Raw genomic sequence first — 25,642 nt, 5'->3', positions numbered from 1 at the left:
AAAATATGAAATAAACACTTTAAAATGCCAGAAAATTTTAATTAAACTAAAATTAAAATGAAAGGTGAAATTTCTAACTAATATAAACTTTTGAAATTAAAATGAGGATCAATGCGCAATGCTTGCAAATGCACAGGGACTAGAACTGGAAATAATCCAGTTCCAAAACGCTGAGCTTTGACATGGATCGAATTGCATTTATGCGCAAACTTCAGGGCTAAATTTAAAAAAATAGAGAAAATGCGAACAAGGCCTGATTGAATGTTAGCGCGAAAGGGGAGGATCTAGCGTGTAATTATCCCTCTAAGGCCAAACACGCGGATCTCATCTGAACACGGGCCAGGTCATCGGGTCATTGCTCCTAAACGGTGCCGTTTTGAAGCCATTGAAGTTGAATTAAAACGACGTCGTTTCTTACACTTAAGAAAACAAAAACAAAACCCTAAAATAAAACCCATAACCATTCCTTCTCCCTTTTTAGAATCAGGGTAAAAAAAACAAACCAAGCCTATCCTCTTACTATTCGGCCGAACCAGAGGACACCCCTCAACTTCTCTCGTTGGCCGATCATGGGTTTCATCGGCATCTACACCTCCACCTCCGCCGTGGTTCATGGCTCAAGTCACGGAAAGATGAGATGACGCCCATTCATCTCTTTTGGTCCGATACCCAAGCCGGAGAACGGCCTCCGACAATCGAAACCGCAGGTAAGGGCCTCCAAAATCTTTTCTTTTTTCTTATAGTAGTGAAAAGAGAAAAATGAGAGTTTGAAAGCGAAATCAGTAGCCAAATATTGAAACGAAAAATCACCTCTTTTGATTTCTTTGCCCTTTTTTTGTGTTATGTGCGCGTAAAAAAAATACAATCTAGTCTTGGGGCTTTATAGCGGAATACATGTGATTTGATTTTTGCTTGTTATTTGGTTTATCTCTGCTTTTGCTGTTTCTTGCCTCGTTTCTGCTTTGTCCTCATTTTGCTTGTTTGCAGGTTTGCGAGGAGTCAACGAATAAGGGGGTCCATTTCAATGCAAAGGGACAAAAGGGAGCCGAGCCTGGGCGTTGGATGTACCGACGAAGCACGTGGGATGTGCAGCGCTAGAGGAAACTAGGGTTTCCTGCTAACTGAGGCTGGTTTGAGCATTGGGCCTATCGGGCCAATTAGGTTAGGAGTTTTGGGGTTGTGTTTGGGCCGTTTGTAAAATGGGCTTGCTGGGTTTTAATTTTTTTTGGATTAGGTTTAGTAAGGCTTTGGATTGTAAATGGACTGGAATATTTGGACTATTTTTGTTTTTATTATTTTTTATTGTTTGGGCCGGTCAATGGTTTGGGTTTAGTTGGGTTTAGGTTGGGTAATTTAGTCCTGCTAATTGTTTGTAATTTGGACATTAAATTTTGGGTTTTATTATCATTATTGGGTTTTCTAAAGGGCAGGTAAATTTGGGCCCGTACAATTCAAAGATAATAGTTTGATTTAGAAGAAAGGGAATGTAACACCCCAAACCCGGCCCAGACGTTATGGTCGGATCCGACATGCCACATCGAAGCATTCAAAACATTTTATATTGTTGATCCAGAAAAACTTACTTAGTGTTTTAAAAGATGATTATAGGTTAAAGTGGATGGAAGTCATGCACCGTAGGAAACCGGAAAGAGGAGGTGAGTCCATCGGATCGCTTAAGTACCAAGCTCCTTCGATCCAATCCTAGACATGCACACCGCCATTGCCACACCTTAACGTCATGTATATTTCTAGGAAACCGATTTGATTAAGTCTTTTTTAGGAAAAGTGATTAATTTTGGAAAATACTTTCATTGCGGAAGCTTTGCTTGTCATCGTGGTATTTTGAAATCAATTGTTGTTTTTGAAAATGCGCCCTAAAGCTTTCCAACTTCAACAGTTAAAATAAGTAATACTTATCTTAGTAACACATATTAACACCATCAAAAATAATTAAGCGGCCTTATTACATTTAAAAACCCAAAACTTCAAACGTAAAAAAAAGGATGTCCAGTTCACCAGAAGAAAATCAAACTTTCAGAACGGTGGCCACTCCGAATTCCCTCACAGCTCCAAGCCCACTATGGTTGGGGATTTCCTGCGTGGATGAAAATAAAAGGGGTGAGTTTGGAGAAACTCAAGTGTAAGGAAAACCCATTCAAAGCCCAAGTTAGCTCAAGCCTATTGGGCCTAAGCCCATTCGGTAATAGTGGTACTAGACCGAGCCCTTTTCAGATTACAATAAACCGGGCCTTAGCCCTTATTCAGATAATGATGGCCCATAGGCCCATTTCAAAATACATGCAACATCAATAACATATGCAAGCCCATTTGGGGAGACTAATCAACCCACCAACCACTACACTCCACCGTACCAGCCCTACACTCCATGTGGGAATAGCTCAACCCACTCAAATTTAACACTCCACAGTTCTGCGACCTCATTTGCTCGCTTATCAATAAAATTGAGGCAAAGCCTCCAAGACGTGGACAAGCCACTTTCAGTACTTCCTCGTCAATATCCCAATCCCATGCATCAGATAATAACAACATGGCATGCAGTAAATAACAACAATCAAACATGCATTTAGGTCAATTTAACCCTAGGGTATTTCGATAATTTATCTACTAGGGTAAAGCGTAAATTTTCACTTTTAAAGGTATTTCAGAATTTATCTATTTTAGGTTTTTCATGCATATTCCTACCTTTCACGTACTACGAATCACGCATCGAGGGTTCTTACGAATTGGGCCCGTTGGCCCATCATTCCAATTTTGGCCCATTAAGCCCAAAAATATCGAGGGCACGTAAATCATGCACTTTGCGTCCAAACATTGCAGCTTACCAAAAACATTAATCGATTTACCTCACGAGCATTCGCACATCAAAATCTACAAAATACCGGTTTTCGGTATTTCGGATTTTGACTTTTGCCGATCTAGACTAAGAAAGAGGTGTTAGTTACACACATTTTGCGACAATATCTTGTGAGATCCACACACGAACCTCCTACAATTGGATTACTAACACGTTAATCTAACTATTCAAATACAAACTACGTATTAACCCCTTACAATATTCGGCCAACCACACCTACAAATCATAGTAAGCTTATAAGAAATCAATAAGCAACTCATTAACAAATTTTTGTCAATGTTTACCACATAATCATAATTTCACTGCAAGCTGTCTTCCTGAGCAATAGTCACTAAATCATTTATAACTGGAGCTACGAAACTCCAAATCAAGTGCCGTTAATTTTCCCTGAAAATAGACTCATATATATTATATCCATAAAATTTTAAGAATTTTTGGTTTGGCCAATCAATACCAGATTTTTCTCAAAGTTTCTCATGTTTCACTGTTTGACTAATCTGACCACTCTTCATTACGAATCAAATTTCTCATTGTACAGAATTCAAAATATTTTCTTGTTTATTCCATCTGAAACTAGACTCATTAAGCTTTAATTACATAATTTATGCAGCTTCTAACTCATCTCCCACAATTTATGGTGATTTTCCAAAGTCACGTTACTGCTGCTATCCCAAGCAGATTTATTACAAATCACTCTTTCACACATAACTTGCATGCATGTTTTTTTTTTTAAATATGTATATCACCAATCAATCATCACATATCTATGATTTTACTTAAGTATAATCTCCATTTCATCATTTTAAAGCACAACATATTAGCCAATTTTTCCCCTTAGCATCTAAGCACATGCATGCTCATTTGTTTGGCTCAACTTCACATATCTTCCATTTTTCATCAAAAGAACATGAAATAACAACCATTTCCTTCATTTTAATTCATGACCAAATGCTCACAACACAACCAAAAACCAAAATATGCTTCAAGAGTTAAGGTAGAATCAAGAAGAACTCATGAACATCAAGATAGAAGCAAACTACCATGAACTTACCTTCAATTTTCTTCCCCAAGTGACCGAACATTCAAGAGCTTTCTCCTCTCCTTTCTCTTCTCTAACTTTAGGCTATGATGAACAAAGATGGACAAAACTTTGTTCTTTTCACCCCTTTTTCTTTTAATAAAATTTCATATTTTATCCATTTAATTCTTTAATACAAAAGTCATGAAATTCCAATCATGGAACATTTACCTAACCCATTATCATAGAACATTTACCTAACTCATTATCATGAAACATTTACCTAACCCATTATCATGGAACATTTACCTAACCCATTATCAATTTGTATCAATTTGTACCATAAATTATGGATATCAAGTGCACATTTTGTCTACAACAACATGATGGCTGGCCACTTCATGTAAAATGGGAGGTTTGTCATGCAAATCCTCCTATTTTGCACTCCTATTTATTTGGCCACTTCAATTTAGCCTATAGCATTTTCAAACATTTTCACATAGGTCCTATTTCATAATTTCACTCACAAGTGACAAAATTAAAGCATGAAATTTTGCCAACATTTACAGAATTCTCGAAAATTGGGGCGTTACAGGGAAAATGGGAAGTGGAGCCGCTAAGATGATGTTCCGGTGCGTCAACATATCAATGCAAGTTTGTCTGATCGAACGGAGACCATACCATCGCAATTGCAAATGTGCACCTCAAAGGTGTTTTGTATGAAACAGAGAAGCTTTTCTTTTTCCTTTTTTTCAATTTAGTTTCACATTATATACATTTAGCCTCAAACGTACAGCCACGGGGGTTCTTCTACCAAGCTGATCACTGTAAATTCCTCATCATTATTCAATGTAAAAAAAAAAAAGTTTGTCTACTGTCTCCTTCCTTTTTTGAATTCTTACATTGGCATACACTTAACGTTATTCTTGCTTAATGACAATATCTTGGCCTGCTTCCGTATCAAATTAGGGCAAAAAATAAGTAATTTAGATAATAACAACTTTGCATGAATCATTTTATTATATAAATTCTATGGTAGTGTTTGGTATTTTTCTATATTATGATTATGACGAAATATCTATTAAATCAATCGATATTAAATCAGTGTGATTAAATTGATTTATACCATATAAATTAATAATTTAATTATTATATTGGATGATAGATTAAATCGATTAAATTTAAAAAATTCAATCAACTAAATTAACCGTTTGCTACCGTCAATTAATAAAGTCATCCGAAGATGTAGCTATTTATCCAACCAGTTTCGTGTACCTCCACGGCATCTTTCCCCTCTTCTAAATCCACTCAACTGCTGATTGGCAATCCGATTCAGTGATGAGAGGATGCGAATTTATCCACCAAGAAGTTTACAACATTAGCATATACAGAGGCAGGTTGGCTAATTTTAATTAATGAGTTTGAATTTAGAAAGTAATATATCGGTTTAACATGTAAATATTCCATTTACTACGGTTTCTAAATAAATGTTGTTGCTAAGGACTGGTTTTAAATTTCTTTTCGTAAATATATTATCCGCAATAACAGTTAATAATTTTATGTACCATTTTTAACATGGAAATATTATTATATAATAACTCATGGTAAATAATGTAAATCCAGCCTACAAAATTGAAGAACCCAATATTCTTCGCTCTAAGAAATAGATGGGAGATAATAAGACAACTTAAGCTTTGGAAGGCTTTGATTTTGTATTTATGAATTTTAATTTTGTGGTTTACATAAAAATAAAAAATAATCAACTCAAACATAACCAAATTAATTCTATTTGGAGAGAACGTCCCTATTAATTCCCATAAATGATAATAAAAGCATAACAATAAGAGAAACTGAAGCAGTGTCCTAGTTAAACACGTTTGTCTTTAATTAGTTGGAGCATAGTTGTAGAGCTAGCAATACTTTGATTTGAACAAAGATCAATTCTCCATAATAATGTTAATACTTTGATTTGAAGTGAGATTATACGTGAATGCATATATTTCTATCTTTTGAATCATCTTAACCCTAAACCCCTTCCTCTATATAATCTCACTTCATTCGGACAGCATGGAAGGAACACAACGAAAGCCTTGAATCTATAACACTTCAAAACTCCACGCATATACATTGACAGAAAATAGTTTGAGTTAGCAGAAAGGGAAATGGGCATTGGAGCAGCTGAGATGATGTTCCGGTGTGTTCTCCAAGGAAGCATATCAATGCAAGACTGTTTGATGGAACGGAGGCCTTACCATCGCAACTGCCAATGTGCACTGCACAACCTCAAAGTGATTTGTTTATCTACTTGTACTTCTCGGACAACCAATATATCATTCCCTAAGAAACAGCCACGAGGTTATTGTTCCTTGTCTTTGTCAGCTTCCGGATTCTCTTCTCATGTTCCTAATCCTCGTTCCAGTAACAAACCCAAGAAGACTTTAATGCAGCTTTGTATGTAGAGATTTTCCACACTTATCAAAATATCTTTACTCCAATTAAGGTTTCAGCACACCGAAATAAAGACTTTAACAAGAATTGCAACTAGGAGATGTAAATAATTAAGAATGATATGTTATATAGCAAGAACTCATTGGCAATTCATATGATATAAATATGAACAATGGATCAGGATTACTATATATATTAACCCCAAAAGTATTCAGCTCTGGTTTTTCTTCATCTGTGAAACAGAGGCAGGAATATGGAGGACATCACATTTTAGTTTATTGTTTTCTGGAAATGGCCAACTCCTTAATTAATATCGTCGATGAAATATAGATACAAATATAAATTTATTGCCAGATTCAATGAAACGTGACAATAGCGCGCGGTACTCGAATTACAAACAGAAAAGACATGACAAACTTGCAATCTGATTATCTAAATCCTTGTTTCTTTTGTAATTGACAAATATATGTGTTAAGACGAGAAGAAGGGGATGATCATATTCCAAGGACTATTTCTCTTACCTATGTAAAGTAGAAATGTCTCCTATCATCCGAGATGCAAAAGCTATAGCTTCGTGCTTCTAGAAGATTGTTTTCTCTCATGTGTGCAGAATTGGGAACTTGGCAGTCCCATGAATTAGTAAAATTTGAACTGAAGAATAAGGGATTTGCAATCTCCCACCTTATCACTCGAACATGTCGCCAAAAGGCTAACAAAAGCATGAGAGTATCCCTTTTTTATTTTTCTTATTTGTAGTTTGAATCCATACCTTAATTGGTTTTATTATCTTAAGACGCTCTCCCTTTCTTTTCTATTGAAAAAGAAAATATGGATTCTCAAAGTATAAGTAATTCGAAGTTAGTTTTATACATATGACCAGCAAGGAGAAAAAAATGCAATAGCTAAATGATGGTATACAATATTAGTCAACCATAAACTTTGTGTTTGTGGATGGAATCCCCCAAAAAGGGTTAGCATGGTAGTTCTTGATACTAAGTAGGTACCAAATAAATGACTAGTGAATTGGGGTTTACCAGAAAAAAAAAATGGGCCTAATATTTAGGGATGCAGTAAGACATCTAAGAAATTATTTCATTGAACATATTCCCACTAATATCAACACAGATTAAGTGCCCCATCTAAGCCAAGGAACTTACTTTGAATGATGTTGATAAATGACGATTGAGATGAGATTTGGTGTTTTTGACCCACGAAACACTTGTTTTCCATTTCAGTTGTTGGTGTAATTGTTGAGGCAAAATGAGCCGATAGTTGTTGACTGGCACTCGGCAGTATCAACTGTAGACTGCCACTGAGGTAGTTTTAATATTTACCTTATTGGGTTTGACAATTTAATGAAGAAATCTTTGGACCTGGTTATCTGATGTATTATTGAAGATACTTTGGTCTATCTATGGAAACCGATCCTTGGTAATCTGAAAATTGGATTAGATACAAGTGAATCAAATAATCCTTTGAAATATGGAGGATCGATGAAAACTATGTAGTTGTTTTGGAATTTAGATCTTCGATTGATTGATTGTACTTTGATTATTGTGATTGTGATTGTAATAGTTATTTTCAAGGTGCTACTTTGTATTCACTTAGATTCTATGTTAGCAAGATGAATTGAATATGTTGTACGGGTTGTCTAGGTTTTGTAAGAAAACTTCTTCAGAACACTTGAATCTGTTCATTTAGGAACTGTTTTAGTGAGAGAATGCAAAGGTTATATTGTAAGCATTGTTAAGAGTGTTTACTGCCCAAGTTCTCAAGGAGAGGATAGTGGAATTTCTCACTAATCTAGGCTTTTGCAGACGTAAGGAAACAGAACTGCGTAAAAAACCTTGGTGTAATTTTTGTTTTGTTGGCACAGTTTGCAATGCTAAGCCGTAATGGCCACTACAATCTAGCACTTCCATTACACTTCTTGTGTTAAACAAATAAGCAACTTAAGGTAACAACAATAACCAACTCGATATTAAGGATAAAGTAGAAAGAAATAATAGAAAAAAGGGCTCTAGTATAATGATTTTCATTAGTACGTAACCCAAATGTATACCACCATTGATAAAACACCTGTAACACTCTTTACCCGTATCTGATGCCGGGACAGGGCTCGAGGCGTTACCAGACTTAAACATAAACATTCGTACAAAACTAGACGATAAAATTTAGACCAAATCAAATTTATCCAATCACATGCATATCGTCCCTTATACGGGCCCACGAGACCCAAAACATATGTTGGGAATGGGTTGGGACTAAACCGAAAACTTTTGGAACTTTTACTACACTTAGAAAATTTTCATACTTTGGAGAGTCACACGCCCGTGTGGGTAGGCCGTGTGGTCATACATACGCTCGTGTGGCTTGGACACGCCCGTGTCCTTAGCCCGTGTAACTCTCTGTTTATGACGTCATGCACAATTTGGGGTCACACGGCCAAGTCACACGTCCGTGTCTCGGGGTCGTGTCCTTCACACAGCTGAGTCACACGGCAATGTCTCTACCCATGTGGCCAAAGAAATGGCTATTTACCAAGCCATTTGCCACCCTCATTTGCACAATCACATACACACTTTCAATGGAACTTAACATGGCACAATTAAGCTACCAACACAGCCATAATCAAGGCTTAAACATATCCAAACAATTATTTACTGTTCATAACAAAACTGTCAACTTGAGTTATAATCACTAAATTATTTAGATCTTGAGCTACAGAACTCTAAATTAAGATCCGTGTAATACCTCGAAAATTTTTACAGTGAGATATTATCCTTGATATAATAAAATAAGGAAATAAAGTGACAAAAAAGGGAAATTTTGAGTTATGTCAATATTGGGAAGTATATTATGATATATTAATTTAAGAAAGGACTAAATTGTAAAAGTGAGAAAAGTTTTGTTGCACAAGAGTAAATATTCAAAATTTGAGGGGTTAAATTGTAAATATGAAAAAGTTGAAAGACCAATAGTGTAAATATTTTAAGGGTGGAATGATCTAGAAACTAAGGAAAATGGATGAATTAGGACCAAATTGAATAGGTGAAGAACTATGAGGGACTAACTTGTAATTTTACCAAATTAAATGATGACTCAATGATGGAATTTTAAAAGATAATAAAGGGCAAAATGGTCAATTGGAAGAGAAAGAAATCTAGAAAGTAATGATGATGTTGATGATATTTTATAATTATTTAATTAGATAAATATTATTTTAATGAGATATTTTATTATTTTATTATTATTTATTTAGTATAAAAGGAAGAAAAGATAAAAAATTTCATCATCTTTCCCACGCACTAACGTGAGAGGAAGAGAGAAAGAAAGAAAGAAAATTCTTTCTTTACAATTTGGTCCTTCTACCAAAAATTTACCAGTTTCACCCAAAATCAAAAGAATTTCCATAGCTACTAAGAGAGAAAAATGTTAAGGAGACTATGGGAAGTTAGAATATCAAGTTGGATACAAGAAAAGGAAACTGAAGGAGAGAGAAAATCAATATGAAGATTGAAATCAATAGAACAAGGTAAGAACATCATGATTTCAATATATTTTTAAGTTTGATATTATTGAAAAAGTATGGGATTGATGTTAATGTAGAGTTTCCTTACATATGGTCTTATGTTCTTGATATGTTAGTGAAGAGAAAATAAGAGAAAGTGATGAGAAATAGTGTAGAAAAAGAAAATAAGGGTGTTATAAACATGGTAATTAATATCTTGCACTAAAACAGTTTTGGATAGCAGCAGTGGTCTAACTTTGAAAAGTCACCAAAAATTGTGAAAATCGAATTAGAAGTTGAATAAAATATGAAATTAAATTTTATTGAGTCTAATTTTTCATAGAAGAAACGGTGTAAGCAATTAAATTGTAAATTGTGAGATATAACAAATTTAGTTAGACAAGGTCAGAATGATTTCGGGTTCCCCTGTTCTGACTTTGGAAAATCATCAAAAATTGGAGAAAAAATTAGGGGCTTAAATTTATATGCTTAGAATTATGAATGAGTATGTTTTAAAGATAAATAAATGGTAACATAATTTGAATTCTGTATGAGGAGATAATTAATTTTTACTGAAGAAGGGTCAGAACTGTCAGATAGCAGAACAGGGGTGACTTTAAAGAATAAACTGTACTTATTGGCTCAATCAAAAATTCTAAAAAATTTTATTGTAAGAAGATATGTGAGTTTAGTTTCAGGGAAAATTAGAGGATCCAAATTTTGAGTTCTGTAGCTCAAGATAAAAATAATTTAGTGACTATGATATGGATGGACAGTTTTGAATAAATTTATAAGTAAATAGTAAAATCATAGATAATGTTACTTATAAGAATGATATATACATTAAGGATGTGGAATGGAGAGGAGGAGGAGGTAAAAAATAAATATATGAATTTTTCAGCTAGCAAGGGTTTACATTTAAAATGGATAATTTGTATGTTTTAGACTCGGGGACTAAATTGAATAAAAGAAAAACTGTAAGGGTAATTTTGTAAAAATGTCAAAAATAACCAAAATGAAGGAAATAAATTGTTTTATTGGTTAAATTAATAAATTTAATAAAATTATTAATTTGGATCAAGATTGGGAGAAAATCGGGGAAAATGAAAAATTTACCAAAATGTCCCTGAATCTTGATATTTCTGCAATTTCGCCAGGTAGGTTCGTGTAACTTGAATTATATTCTTAAATACTTGAAATGCATGTTATTGATGTGAATATGATTTAAATATCCCTTGTATGAAAATTGATGAAACATTGATATATTCGATAAAAAGGGGAAGAAATCTCGGTTGAACGAAAAGGAATTGATGGTAAAAAGGATCTAGCCCGAACGAGTGATCCTATCCTGATATAGCCCTCCCGAAGAATACGTGTAAAATGGATTTAGCCCGAACGGGTAATCCGAATTAGGGTCTGAATTTAGCCTGGACTGGTAATTCAGATCCAAGCTCATTAAAGTAATTGTCGTTGCAGGGGATTTAGCCTAAACTGATAATCTCGACAATACTCTATGAGTTTATATTACAGGGGATTTAGCCTGGACTAGTAATCCCGCTGTAAGGATGAGGTTCGAAGGAGTGTGCTTTCTGAAATGAAATGTGTAAGACCATGGTTGAAAGATACCATGGCAACATGATATGAAATTGTAAGACCATGGTTGAAAGATACCATGGCAACATGATATGAAACGTGTAAGACCATGATTGAAAGATACCATGGCAACATGACATGAAATGTGTAAGACCATGGTTGAAAGATACCATGGCAACGTGACATGAAATGAACAAGACCATGGTTGAAAAATACCATGGCAACGTGACGGGAAATGAATAAGACCATGGTTGAAAGATACTATGGCAACATGACATGAAATGAACAAGACCATAGTTGAAAGATACCATGGCAACATGACAGGAAATGAGTAAGACCATAGTTGAAAGACACTATGGCATCATGTCAAAGATAAATAAGACCGTGGATGGGAGACGCTATGACATCTGTTGAACAATTGATATTCAGGTAATATGTATCAGATGACGAATGGTTATACGAAATGGTTGTGTGAAATGTTTACAAGAACTGGTCATATGGAAATATATGTACAAAATAGTTGCATGAAATAATTATGAAGACAGATAAACGAAATAAGTATAGGTACATGAAATATAATTTATGTTAAGTTTGATATAAACTATTACCAGAATAAATATACATAAAATATATGGAAATGATGGAGCATGAAATATTGATATAATGAAATGAATGATATATAATTATGAAGAAACAGAAGAGAATGATATATTTCATGACATGTACATATATTATTATCTTTGATATGTTGATACAAGGAAATTATGTAAATTAAGACAATTATTAAATTCAAGTGTGACATGTTGAGAAAATAAGTATATCAATGTTGAGTTTATATGAAGTACGTACTAGTACACTAACAATGTTGTTATTTGATGCTTAGACAAGTGCCAAGCTATTAATTGAATGGTAATATATTTATTTATATAATGCATTGAATCGGTAAGTATTTAATTGAAATTTTTTTAAGTGAACTGCAAATTCTAGTAATGCTCTAAAACCCTATTTTGGCGGCGGATTGGGTTAGGGGTGTTACAATCTGCTTGATTTTTCCAAAACTAGACTCAAATATCTTCTTACTATAAAATTTTCAGAATTTATGGTTTAGCCAATAAGTACAGTTAATTCTTCAAATTCGTCCCTGTTCTGCTGTTTGATAATTTCGACCTTTCTTCACTAAAGATTAATTATCTCTTAGTACGGGATTCAGATGATGTTCTCATTTGTTTCTCTCGAAATTAGTCTCATCAAGAAATAAAAAATATAAATTTAAACCCCAATTTATTTTTATACAATTTTTAATGATTTTCCAAATTCAGAACAGGGGAACCAGAAATCATTCTGACCTTGTCTCAAAAAAATTCAAATATCTAATAAAATGAAATTCTTTTGCTTACACTGTTTCTTCTATGTAAAACTAGACTCAATAAGCTTTAATTTCATATTTTATTCAACATCTAATTAGGTTTCCAAAATTTTTGGTGATTTTTCAAAATTGTACTACTGCTGCTGTCCAAAACTGTTTTAATGCTAATTTTACTCTTTCATGATTCCCTTGTACTAACTTTCATTAACATACCATTATAAACCACATCACACAATGACATTGGCATAGGCATATGAGTAGTTAATATGCTTGCAACCCATTAGCCAATATAAGCCAATTTATATGGCTACATACCAAAATCAAATCCTTATTCATTACAAGCCAATACATTTGGCCGTATCATAATGACACATACACAAAATGACTAAGTCCCTATACATGCCATAGACTCAAAGGTTTGCGTTCATTTGCCCAACATGATAGCTTGATAGTGTGATAGACTCTCCGATGATCTCCAACCCGAGCTAGCTGAATAAACCTATGAGAGGTGGGAAAGAAAAGGGGATAAGCTATATAGCTTAGTAAGTCCGTATGAAAATAATAAGCGAATCATTTACATGCATTTACCAATTTCATCAATATCTTCTCATGGTTACACATTAATCAATTGTAATGCTCACCTTTTAATCTATAAACATAAATTTTTCCTGTCTTGACATTAGTCAAGCAAACATAAACTCTCGTAATAAAACACTTCAACACTTGACAAATCATTTCAGCATTCATAATAAAAGTGCATATTAATTATGTATATTCATATTTCCCAATTCATATAGCTTAACATCCTTCAATGGTCCAAATCTCTTAGCTATCCATACTTTCATATCCATTTTTATTAGGCTTTTATGCTGGTCATTCTCTCTTTTCATTATTCATTGAATCACAATACTAAAAGAATAAGCACATCGTGTCTCAATTCAATTTGGCCTAAAAGCCTTACACATGATTCTCAATCAAATTCACCATATATTTTTACGTCATAAATATAAACCTATAATCACAAGGTCATCATAGAAAATCATTCTCATAGACATAATTCATTCATTTGCATTCTTACCACATACCAAGCTTAATGCTCATGAGTTTTAAGCACGTACCTGTACTATCTCATAACATAACCATATACTTACTCTTCTCATTTACTTACCCCTCAGGTTTTTCGTCAAGTTACTCGATAATTTACCAGTTGAACACTTGGAATACCATCAGATACATCAGAATCTCGCACCTAAGTGCCCCATATGTAGCCAATGCTACCTCATATCACATATCACATGTTGCTCACTTTCGAGCTACTCACGGGTCTGCTCACACAAGCTGTCGGTCAGGATGTAACTATATAGGCTGCTCACACAAGCTGTCAGGTATCCATAACACATGCTGGACTATCCAGCCACTGGTAGAACATACAAGACAAGTACCTGGAATGCCAAAACATGTGTCACATATATCATGAACTCAGACCACAACTCATGAGCTTAGATCACATAGTTTCTAGTGACATGTCACTCATATCCTAAAATATTCCTAAGATTCAAACGGGATTTCCATACTTATCGCATCACTGTTATACTTGTTCGTAATCTTGATCTCTATGTACATAGTATCCATCATTTTCTCACGAAATGATCAAGGCATACTCATAATAGTAATAAAACATTAAAATTCACTTGTTATCAAAACAATAGAAATGTGACATAACATCACATATGAACTTACCACACATGAAATATTTAAGCAATTAAAATAGAGTACATATTGCATTACTCGCATACGAACTTACCTCGATATCAAAACTGGTGAAAAAGACATAACCGTCAAATACGCATTTTTCCCCTTTCTAGGTCCAAACCTCGTTTTTCTTGATCTAAAATATCACATTTAGCTTATTTATTAGTCAAATTATTCATTGTGACCCAAAAATCATATTATGGAAAAAATAAGTTTTTGCCCCTAAATTTTGTCATATTTACACTTTTGCCCCTAGGCTCGTAAAATGAAATTTATTCAATTTCTTTGTACTTTAAGCCTAGCTGAACTATTTTCATAACTATAACAGCCCACAATTTCCACTAGAACACACATTTATTACATATTTTATAACTTTTATAATTTAGTCCTTTTAAGCATTTTCACCGAAAATCACTTAGCAAAAGTTATTTCTCCAACCATAAACATGCATAATCTACCATTAAACATCAAAATGCACAAATTTATAACATGTTTCAAATGCTATACCTTCATCATAACTCAAATAAATGGTAGAAATAGGTAGATCTTGGTACGAGGATTTTAAAAACATAAAAATCATTAAAAACGAGGCAAGAATGAACTTACAATCGAGCTTGGAAGCTTGGAAAACCCTAGCCATAGTTTCTTCATGTAAAATTCGGCCAAGGAAGAAGATGGACAAGAAATTTTGGCTTTTATTTTGTTTTTAATTCATTTTAATTACTAAATGACCAAAATGCCCCTAACTTAAAAATATTCTATTTCACCTATTTCATGTCCATTTTTGTCCAAAAAATTAACCAGTGGTCTAATTACCATTTAAGGACCTACAATTTAAAATTTCATAACAATTGGACACCTCTAACATGTAGAACTCAACTTTTTCAATTTTTACAATTTAGTTCTTTTGACTAAATTGAGTGCCCAAACGTCAAAATTTCCGAACAATTTCATGAAATCATTTTGTGAAATGGTAGACCATAAAAATATAATAAAAATAAAACTTTCCTCGTCGGATTTGTGGTCCCGAAACCACTATTCCGACTAGACCCAAAATTGGGCTGTTACAATACCAAAGTAAGTGATATCCATTGGGCTAGGAATAGCCTCTCTAGTAAAAGCTTCCACAGTTGATTAACCAAAATGAAGATCTTAAATTGAATAAGCAATCGGTCTTACATGTAAAGGATATTGTATCCATGCCTCAAAATTTCCTTGCTTAGTTGCATGAAATAGATTTTCAGAAGTTCACACAACATTATATTAATTACCTGAAGTGAGAAGCAAAAATATTCTAATAAAGACACTCTTTCATAACATCATCACACTCTCAAAGTCATGCATAATAGCAATTCCAAACTAAATACAACAAATATTAGGGTCTCAAGCTTATCCTTAGAAATCTTAAGGCCATAATACATTTCAAATCCTCCTAACTAATACCTTACTATGATAATTCTTTCAAGGAAGTATGCTCATGTTGTTATAATTTCACCCAAGAGGTAATGGGTTACCCCTACGTCCTTGTACAATGCTCAAGGTTTTAGGTTGAATAGCAAAAAAACTTTTAATTTATTATGAACCTAAATGATGGATTCAATAAGTTCTTGCCAATAATCACATTTACTAAATAGAAATATTAAACTAAAAGCTCATACAAAATTACAACCTAAGAAAAGAAGGCCATGTATAAATAATAAAAAACCATAAGATTGAATTACATGGGATGTATGTGCCTATAAGAAATTGTAAAGCCACCCATCAATAGCAATAGAAATCTTCACAAAATTCCCTCATATGATATAAGTTACCATCTCTCAATCACTTATATTACCCCAAACATCTTCTTGCATATTCCAAATGAAATGAAATATTACTACTAAAATTGAATCATACATCCAGAATAGTCTTAAAAGACTTTATCTTAAATGGATACTTGAAATATCCCCCCTCTTCAAGGCTCACCACAAGGGAAACAAAAACCAATATTTTCTTTAGTTAATATAAACGTAAATTACAAGAAAATAAAATACCTTTCAGAAGTATCGATACTGTCGTATGAATTGTAAATGCCTGAATTTTATAAACCAAAAAAATCTACAATTCTTAATGAAATAGACAACAAAGCAACTTTGCCATCTACTGCCACTAAATCACTACCTCCCTAGGTAAAACTAGTGTTTTCTATTACATAAGGAGTCGTTGCATTAGGTGCTTACATGCGGGTGTTTTGTATCCATTAGGCAAACTATGTGATAATTTCATTGAAAAAAATATCAAAATCGTGGTATTTATTTTAGTCAAGATTGGATTTCTATGCCAAATGTTATGCCCATAACTTTGAGAGGTATTCACATTTGACATATGCTTACTTTGTTAGAGATCTTTGGATAAGATTTTGTATTACAATCCAGTGTAGGAGCTTTAGGACACCCTTGGGGAAATGCATAGTACTAAAATTCAAGGTTCCTTTCAGCTTTTTATAAAGTTGTGATTTTAGCTCTACACAGGACTTCATCATGCCAGACTTCACCTCATAAAGAAAGTCTTTGGTGCCCTCCACTTGAGTCAGGACATCATAAACGATAGACTCAACATTGGCCATCTAAACCTCCATGGTCACCAACAAGTCTTTTAAGCTTCTTCGGTAACACCTCTTACTTGCACCAATGTTCGATACGGGAGAGAGATGCCATTGAACCACATACATAACTAAAATCTCAAAATTTTGTAATAGATCAAACTTTGAAACAATTTAATAAGATCATATAATTTAGATAAAAATCATTTTGAAGATTGTAAAATTATTTTAAAATCATTTAAAAACACTTCATAAGTGGTTGCAAATATCAATAAACAAATACGAGTTTTAGAAGGCTCAAAATAGTCAAAAACAAACCAATTGGCACTAGACATGGGCTATGTATTGATACATATTGCTTGTCTACGTATAACAACATGTCATGCAATAGAAAATTCCTCAAATTCCTGAAATATAACGTAGGGGGTTTTATTATTGGCTTGGGCAAAGAAATGGAAGATTAGGTAACCTTGTATTGACGACCCTTAAACTAGACATAACCCCAATTTGTTTAAGGGCTTTTGGAGCTAAAAGTCACGTGATGTTCCAACATTATCACAAAAAATAGCAAATTCTTCGTTTTCAAACTCATGTCAATGGTCACCCCAAATTCGCATGATTTTCTTACCATTTGTGAAGCCATAGTGAGAGAGCTTGAACTATAGTTCTATGAAAATTTGCAGCTTTCGATCACTAATTCAAGGAGCAAATTGTACTAGAAGGTATATGTAGACAATCAAAAGTAGATGAGTTACTACATGAGTTAAAACTATATAAAATGGTAGAAAAGAACTTTTTGGACAAAAAATTAAGAAATAAATATTAAGAATAATAAGGAAAAACAATTTAAAAGATAGAACATGTAAAACAAATTGAATTAATTAGTGAAACATTAAATTACAATACACAACAAAAGATCTATTTCATCCTTATTTAACTAAAAACTAAACCAACATTACATAATTATTTATAATATATAAATTTAAATTTTTTCAAAAATACCTAAATTCCCTCTATTAATTTTAGTGACTTCCATAAGAGCTGATTTTATATTATATAGATAAGTTTAAATAGTTTAATTAACATAATACTGTGTAAAATTCACAATAATCAATATAAAATATCAAAGTTTTAAACTGATGCAATTTCACCCCAATTTTTGTCAAAACTATGTTCTTATATTCTTAAAAGAATTTAAAATGAATCCAAAAGATTATTAACTTAATTAAAAATAAATAAACCCTATTTACTATTGTAAAAGGCTCATGAGAGCTGAAAATATAATATATATATATATATATATATACTAATAAGATTTAAAAAATTTAATTCTAAAAGACAATTTTAACCTTATTTAATCTAAAATGTTTAAAAATAAAATTAATATTGGATATAAATAAAAATTAAGCTCACAATTAAAATAAAATTCATAAAATAATATTTAAAAGAAAATTTATTTAATTGAATACATAATAATGGAATTTATATAAAAGTGAAAATACTTCATTATTTTAAGGAAAAGTAAAAGATAGATCCTAACAACTCTAGTTTGGAATTGGTTAAAAAACAAGAAATAGATAGATAAATGAAAAAAAAAAAAACATCATCATATGATTTTTTGTTTTTTTTTGGTACAAAGATGGATTTAACCAAAATTAAACTATACAATGCCAACCCATTTCAGAAGAATCATGGTGCAGTAGTTGAAGAGTTCAGGGTGCAGTAGTTGAAGAGTTTTATCTGATGGCTGTCTTTTCAAAGGTCTTAAGAACGTTAATGTCACCAAACCATCAGCTAGTTTGTTGCCTTCTTTGAAGATATGTGTAATCCGAACCATTTAAAAATATTGAAGTAGATCTTTAATGGCTCGCATATTATTTAAATTTAATATACCTATTATTTATACAGTAAATATATTATATAGATGGATAAACTATTAAAATAATTATTTTTATTTGAAATATTACGTTTTAGTCACTTACGTTATCATGTTGTAACATTTTGTCACTATCTCGTTAATTGCCGTTAACGGCGTAATGGAAAACTCACGTGACACGTTAAATAATCATTTCAAATGAAAATTTTAGGTTAAATTGTACAATTAGTCCCTATATTTTTTCATTTGAGCAATCTAATATTTTCCTTTTATGTTCTTTTAACTTTCCTTTTTTTTTTTATTTCATTCTCTTCTGCTTCTCTCACTATTTTCCTCTCTTCTTTATTTCTTTTAACGTAATTTTTCTATGTTTTCCATTTGTTGAAACTAGTTCACAAGCTCACCTCACTCGAAAAAAATTAAATTGTTCAAAAAAATAAAAGTATAGGGACTAGTTTTAACAAATAAAAAAAAAGAAAAAAAAAGAAAGTTAAGAGAACATAAAAGAAAAAATTTTAAATTGCTCAAAATGAAAAAATATGGAAATCGATTGTATAAATTAACCTAAAATTTTTGTTTAAAATGATGATTTGATATGTCACGTCAGTTTATAGATATACTGTTAACAGTAATTAACGACTCAGTGACTAAAATATTGCAACGCGAAAACGTAAATGATTAAAACGTAACATTTCAAACATAAATGACTAAAATATAACTTGAGGTAAATAAAAATAACTATTTTGGTAGTTTATACACTTTCCATATTTTTTTTGTTATTGAAACTAAAAAGAATAGTTGTGTAGGCCCCGCTCTCCCCCTAGCTTCCAAGTTCCAACCACTCCAATCTCCTTCTGCTCCTTCCACTACTCTCATGGCCTCCCCTCTATCACCAATCCATCATCTACCCTTTCTCTCTTCTTCGTCCACCGCTACCACCCTCACTCGCCGCTCTCTTCTCCTCTCCTCCACCCTCACCACTACCCTCCCCACCACCCTCTCTCATTACCACCTCAACTAGACACCAACATAACCGACCGGGTCTACCTTGACTTCTCCCTCTGCCCGACCTACTTCCGCAATGCTACTGCCGCCGACAGCACCCCTCTATGCTCCGACCCTTCTCCGTTAGGCCGCCTAGTCCTCGGCCTCTACGGAAACCTCCTTCCTCTAACTGTCTTCACTTTCAAGCGCATGTGCACCTCTTCCTCCTACAAAAACACCCTCGTCCACAAAATATTCCCTGGGCAGTTCTTCCAAGCTGGACGCCAAGGCCGCAGTAGAGAATACGGCGAAGTCCGTTTGCCCCCTGCCTTGGACTTGCCTCGGAACACTGAGACTGTCGACTCTAAGGCCTTCTTGCTTAAACATTCAAGGCCCGGTGTCGTTTCCCTTTGTTTGTCAGAGAACGACGACGATGATGAAGTCAAGCTTGATTCTGAGTATAGGAATGTTGAGTTCTTGATTACTACAGGGCCTGGCCCCTGTCCTCAACTCGATAACAACAACATTGTTTTTGGGACCGTGCTTGAAGGTAAGGTTTTGGTCTCTATTTTATGTCTGAAATTGTTGAAATTAGTTCCATTTTATGTGGTTTTTGGGTGTCTAGTCTTGTCGAATTCCATAACAGATCATGATTATATATAATCTTGGAATAAATTAAGGAATAATTGAAGAAATATATCCGAAATTTGGATTTGTTGAGATTAAATGTCACAGTTTTTATTTATCAGAGGACTGGTTTCTACATATCATGACAGTTGTCTAAATTGTGGTCTCTTTGTGTTAAGGTTTGCATGTCATCGTCTTTGAATGCCCTTGTCTTTAATAAAATATGACCTCCTCATTGCGATCTCATTGCAGTAGTTTATAGTATTAAAGTACTAGTATTCGACACTCATGTTCGATGCATATTCGGACAAAAGTATGTCCCTCCTCCAAATACATGAAAAAACCTTAGAAAAAGATGAACATACCCTAGTCTGAGTAACATAGGATCTTAAGCTAGATGACATAGTAAAATGGATTGAGTAATCTTAAGATGCATGTTCGTGAACTTTCAGTGGAGAACTACAAGATCTCAATCAGTTATTGAACATAAGTCTGGATCCTTATACAAACCTTGCTGCTTTGATGCATTTTAATTTCTAATGGTTTGCTTCTATTCTGATTAGCATGTGCTTCTGCATTTATCTTGATGCAACAACTCTGATCAAAGCTTCAAACTCTTGTCAAAACTGGGGACATGGTTTTTCCGGAATTAGGATTTAGAATTTAGGAATGTATATCTTGGAAAACACTTATTTGGAACTGTACCAAGTTTAATTCTTAATTTTGGAGTGTATAGTTCCCACACAGTTATAAGCTTTAGGTGAACAGCATAAGAAAATAGAAATGCATTTGGATGGCATCTCCATCAATGCTCAAGGGTTTATGTTACTCCAAGTCTTTATGTTCTTTAAAGTATCTATATCCAACACTCGTGTTTGACATATATAGTCAGACAGGGGTACAGGTGTATGATTCTTTAAATATACAGAGAAAATAAAACTTTAAAAAATTGAGCATCTTTGTATTGAATGCATGCTTATATCCAACATTCACATCTAAGCCTAAGTAATATAGGCTAGAGTGCATTGCTTTCAGTGCTTTGCTGTGGCTTTTGGTGCCTAATTTTGATTCATTAAGCTCAAATGCTCATAATTTTAGTAGGGCATCTCTCTATGTTTCATGGCAGTCAAGATCGTTTATAGAAAACCTACTTGTAATCTTAAAACATCCTAACACTGTAAGTAGAATTACAAGATTTCTCTCTATTATTAGATATAAACAAGTTTAGATTTCTTATACTGTTGTGATGATGCATATTCGCGTGTCTGTTTCCATTTGCCTTTCTAGCAAAATGCATACCGTTCTTAACATGCTTGTACTTCTGAAACTCTGATATTTCTGTGAAACCTCATATGTACCTATAGTTCATTCTGAACTTCTTGAAGTATATGTCCTCCTTCAAAATCGAAGAATTCTTGGAAGTATACTCTTTTGAATTGTCTAGGTTTCAAAGAAATAATGTCACCTTTGATTGTTGTTATTTCATTTCAGGGTTGGACGTTGTGACAGCGATCGCTTCCATCCCAACGTACAAACCATCAGAAAGAATTCGGCAACTAAATGACTTGGCTGAATTCTTCGGAGATGAAAGAGCACAAAAAGGGCGCACGTTATGGAACAGGCCTCTTAAAACTGTTTATATCAGTGACTGTGGCGAGCTTCAAGTTACCAAGCCTTCAATGTCACCTACTCTGCCTTAAAACATCTATATATCAATTTATTTATATATATATATATATATTCATTCTTTAGTCTCCACTCATTTGCATGTACAAACTCCTTGTTTGTAATCTTGCATTTTTAGAAAGAGAAGAACACAAACATATAACATTTATGCATTAAACAATTAAGAGGAACCCCATTCCAGCAATTCAAGGTTTTTCTTCTCCTATACAGAGAAAGCTTCAGTCTGAACTGGGGGAATAGGGCTGCTGATGTTAAATTCGACTTACACTATATAATTGTATTTGTATGAATCAACTTAGTTAAATACCAAGTCTAGCAATTCAAAGTTTTTAATTTGTTCGTCTACCTGTTTATAAATATGATCGAATTGATAGTAGTTTATAAATCTGCTGTGATTTGTGTAGAGCTCATCAAACGGTTGCATTTTTTTGGTTTAATGAAATGCGATTAACGAAGAAAACAATCTGGGCAGGCTAGGCTTAGCTTTAATAATGATAGTTGGATTTGGGTAAAATTTTGAGTTTATATTCTAGGTCAAAACTAACTTTAAGCAAATTCATAGAATATAATGTAAAGGTTCTATTATTGGCTTGGGCCTATAAACGAAAGATCAGATAACTTATGAATTCAACGAGTTGGTTTATAATTCATGAAGGAAATTATCATATTTCCGCAAGATTCATTAAACGGTTGCAATTTTTGTTGTTTAATGAAATGCAATCAACAAAGAAAATAATCTGGACAGGTTTGGACAGGCTAGGTTAAGCTCGAATAATGATAGTTGGATTTAGACAAAATTTTGAGTTCATATTTTGGGTTAAAGCTAAGTTTATGCATATAAAATTTTTTAAAAATATTTGTCTAAACTTAATCTGGCATGACCTATGAATAGGTCTAATATCGGCCACAGCTTAGTGTGGAAGATTTGCCAATAATTACAAAGTCATCAAAATTAATTTAGTTAGAGGTGGATTAAAAGTTTTTTAAAATTTCAATTATCAATTAATTTAATTTGAAATCAGGCAGTTAATTGAATTATTATAGATTAATTGATAACCAAAATTAATAATATTTTATATACTATATCTATAAGCACAAACTCAATATATAATATATATAAACCCAATATATATAATATTTAAAGCTTGATATCTCTAAACCTTTGTATGTTCCCCCTTTCCTGTAGGCCTAAGTGCCAAAGCCCAAATGAAATTATAATAATGAAAACGCCAACCAAATTAACAACCAGTAGACCAAGAAATTTTAACTCAAACATCATTGGCTGTTCCTCCTGCGTCATAGTAGGTCTCCCTGTCTCTTTTATTTCACAATTCTCCAACAACCCTGCTTTGGTGTTTTTTCTCTCTTCATAGCTACATCTCTCTCTCCTTTGATCTTCTTCTTTACCAAAACTTAAACCTCTTCAAACATGGCTTTTGATGGTTTTGTCTCCCACCATAGTGAACACATGCAAACCCTTGCTTTTAACCAACCCTCTTCACCTCCCAACTTCGACCCAGCTAAATGCAAGGCCGAGATAATAGGGCATCCCATGTACCCCCAGTTATTGGAAGGCCACGTGGCTTGTCTACGTGTTGCCACGCCTGTTGACCAGCTCCCTAAGATCGATGCTCAGTTGGCTAGGTCCCAATATGTCTCGGCTAAGTACTCATCATCACCTACTGCTGGGGCTGCTCACCATGAACTCGATCACTTCATGGTAACCCCTTTTTCTCTTCTTCTTTCCAGATTTGGGTACTCACTCTTGACCCTTGGATTCGTAGTTTTTTTCCCCTTATTCTTTGTTCCTTTGTTTATGATCTACCGACTTGTTCTGTTTTGATTTTCTTTTTGTTGTATTCAAGTTTTGATGGCTAATTATTTGCATTTAAGTAGATTTTATTTTACAGCAGTAGGCGACTGTTTAAAGGTAAAATTTTAATTTAACCCTGTTCAAGAAAATTATGGAACTCAACTGAGGGTAATTTTCTTATAAAACATGTGTATTTGATCACTAATGTCATCTTTTTCATTTGAGTATTCTCTCTTTCTTTTTCCCTTTAATGTAGGCAAATTATGTGCTATTGCTTGGTTTCTTTAAAGACCAATTGCAACAACATGTTCGTGTTCATGCAATGGAAGCGGTTATGTCTTGTTGGGATCTTGAGCAATCACTTCAAAGTTTAACTGGTAAATGATTCTCTGCACTGTAAATACTGTTTTGGAGTTGATAGAAAAAAGTAAAAGTAACATGTCAATGCATCTTTATATTGTGATGTAGCTATGTCATCCATAGGAGTTGGACTTAAGTCTTTGAATTCTACAGATAGCTTTCCTTGTTACTCTCATTCATAATAATGAATTTGTCCTGTTTGGTATTACTGCATTAACTGTAGATTGAAGTGAAAAAACTTAGAGCTAAACTATGAAGCATGAACAGGTGTATCTCCAGGTGAAGGCACAGGTGCAACAATGTCTGATGATGAAGATGAAGTTGTAGATAATGATCACGGTTTGTTTGATGGAAGCTTCGATGGGATCGACAGCATGGGATTTGGCCCTCTTGTCCCATCAGAAACTGAGAGATCCTTAATGGAACATGTTAGGCAAGAACTTAAGCACGAATTGAAACAGGTAGGATTTCTTAAGAAGTTAAATAGTAAACTGGCTTGATCTGTATTCTGCAACTAAAAATTCGTGTCTTTTAAGGGTTACAAAGAGAAAATTGTGGACGTTAGAGAGGAAATTCTGCGCAAGAGAAGAGCTGGAAAGCTACCTGGTGACACCACCTCGATTTTAAAAGCATGGTGGCAGTCACATTCCAAATGGCCTTACCCAACAGTGAGTGTGATGTATTTCTCAGGTAGTTCTGATCCTCAAAATGTTTTCTTTTCAACAGTTTTCTGATCAAGTGTTGCTTCAGGAAGAAGACAAAGCAAGATTAGCACAGGAAACAGGATTACAGTTGAAGCAGATTAATAATTGGTTTATAAACCAAAGAAAAAGGAATTGGCATAATACCCCCTCCACTTCTCTGAAGAGCAAACGTGAGAAGTAGGCTGCTAATGGATGTATGTATATGTGTCTTGATGAAAATGAGCTTTTCACTAGAACATTTGTCGATTTTAATTTGGAAAAGAAGTATGCAGGTTAAACCAGTGATGAAGCCTTAATGTAAGCAAAAGAAAAGCCCTCTGCATAGCATTAATATAGCTTTGCTAGATGGTTCTGTAATCCTTTGGCTCATGCTTTCCTATGTATGTACAAGAATGACTTCAGTAAGTCGTGGGTTTATAATGTAATTATCTACTTGGTCATATATAAC

The 25,642-nt window shown here is 33.6% G+C and overlaps 2 protein-coding genes across 2 annotated transcripts; both read left to right on the top strand.

Annotated features, from left to right (window-relative positions):
• Window positions 1-19,807: 19,807 nt before the first annotated feature.
• LOC108475946 (peptidyl-prolyl cis-trans isomerase CYP28, chloroplastic) lies at window positions 19,808-22,650 on the top strand. The gene is given in 3 exon segments (XM_017777956.2): window positions 19,808-20,014; window positions 20,017-20,554; window positions 22,123-22,650. Coding segments are annotated over 3 exon segments (867 nt in total). The 5' UTR covers window positions 19,808-19,894; the 3' UTR covers window positions 22,332-22,650.
• Window positions 22,651-23,543: 893 nt separating this feature from the next.
• Window positions 23,544-25,641, top strand: LOC108474606 (homeobox protein knotted-1-like 3). The gene is made up of 5 exons (XM_017776584.2): window positions 23,544-24,037; window positions 24,387-24,507; window positions 24,758-24,951; window positions 25,027-25,158; window positions 25,241-25,641. Exons 1-5 carry the CDS (start codon window positions 23,747-23,749, stop codon window positions 25,373-25,375), a joined length of 873 nt encoding a protein of 290 aa, XP_017632073.1. The 5' UTR covers window positions 23,544-23,746; the 3' UTR covers window positions 25,376-25,641.
• The last annotated feature ends 1 nt before the right edge of the window (window position 25,642 follows it).

Source organism: Gossypium arboreum, chromosome 6, assembly GCF_025698485.1.
Source record: "Gossypium arboreum isolate Shixiya-1 chromosome 6, ASM2569848v2, whole genome shotgun sequence".
Lineage (NCBI taxonomy): Eukaryota > Viridiplantae > Streptophyta > Magnoliopsida > Malvales > Malvaceae > Gossypium > Gossypium arboreum.
Note: the sequence above shows the minus strand (reverse complement) of the source record. Positions and strands in the feature narration are given on the sequence as shown.

Excerpts from the sequence above, each read along its gene's own strand:
- LOC108474606 (XM_017776584.2), top strand. The coding sequence starts at position 23,747 with ATGGCTTTTGATGGTTTTGTCTCCCACCATAGTGAACACATGCAAACC. Across the intron at positions 24,508-24,757 it reads ATCACTTCAAAGTTTAACTG|GTGTATCTCCAGGTGAAGGC; the intron begins GTAAATGATTCT and ends AAGCATGAACAG. Across the intron at positions 25,159-25,240 it reads CCAAATGGCCTTACCCAACA|GAAGAAGACAAAGCAAGATT; the intron begins GTGAGTGTGATG and ends GTGTTGCTTCAG.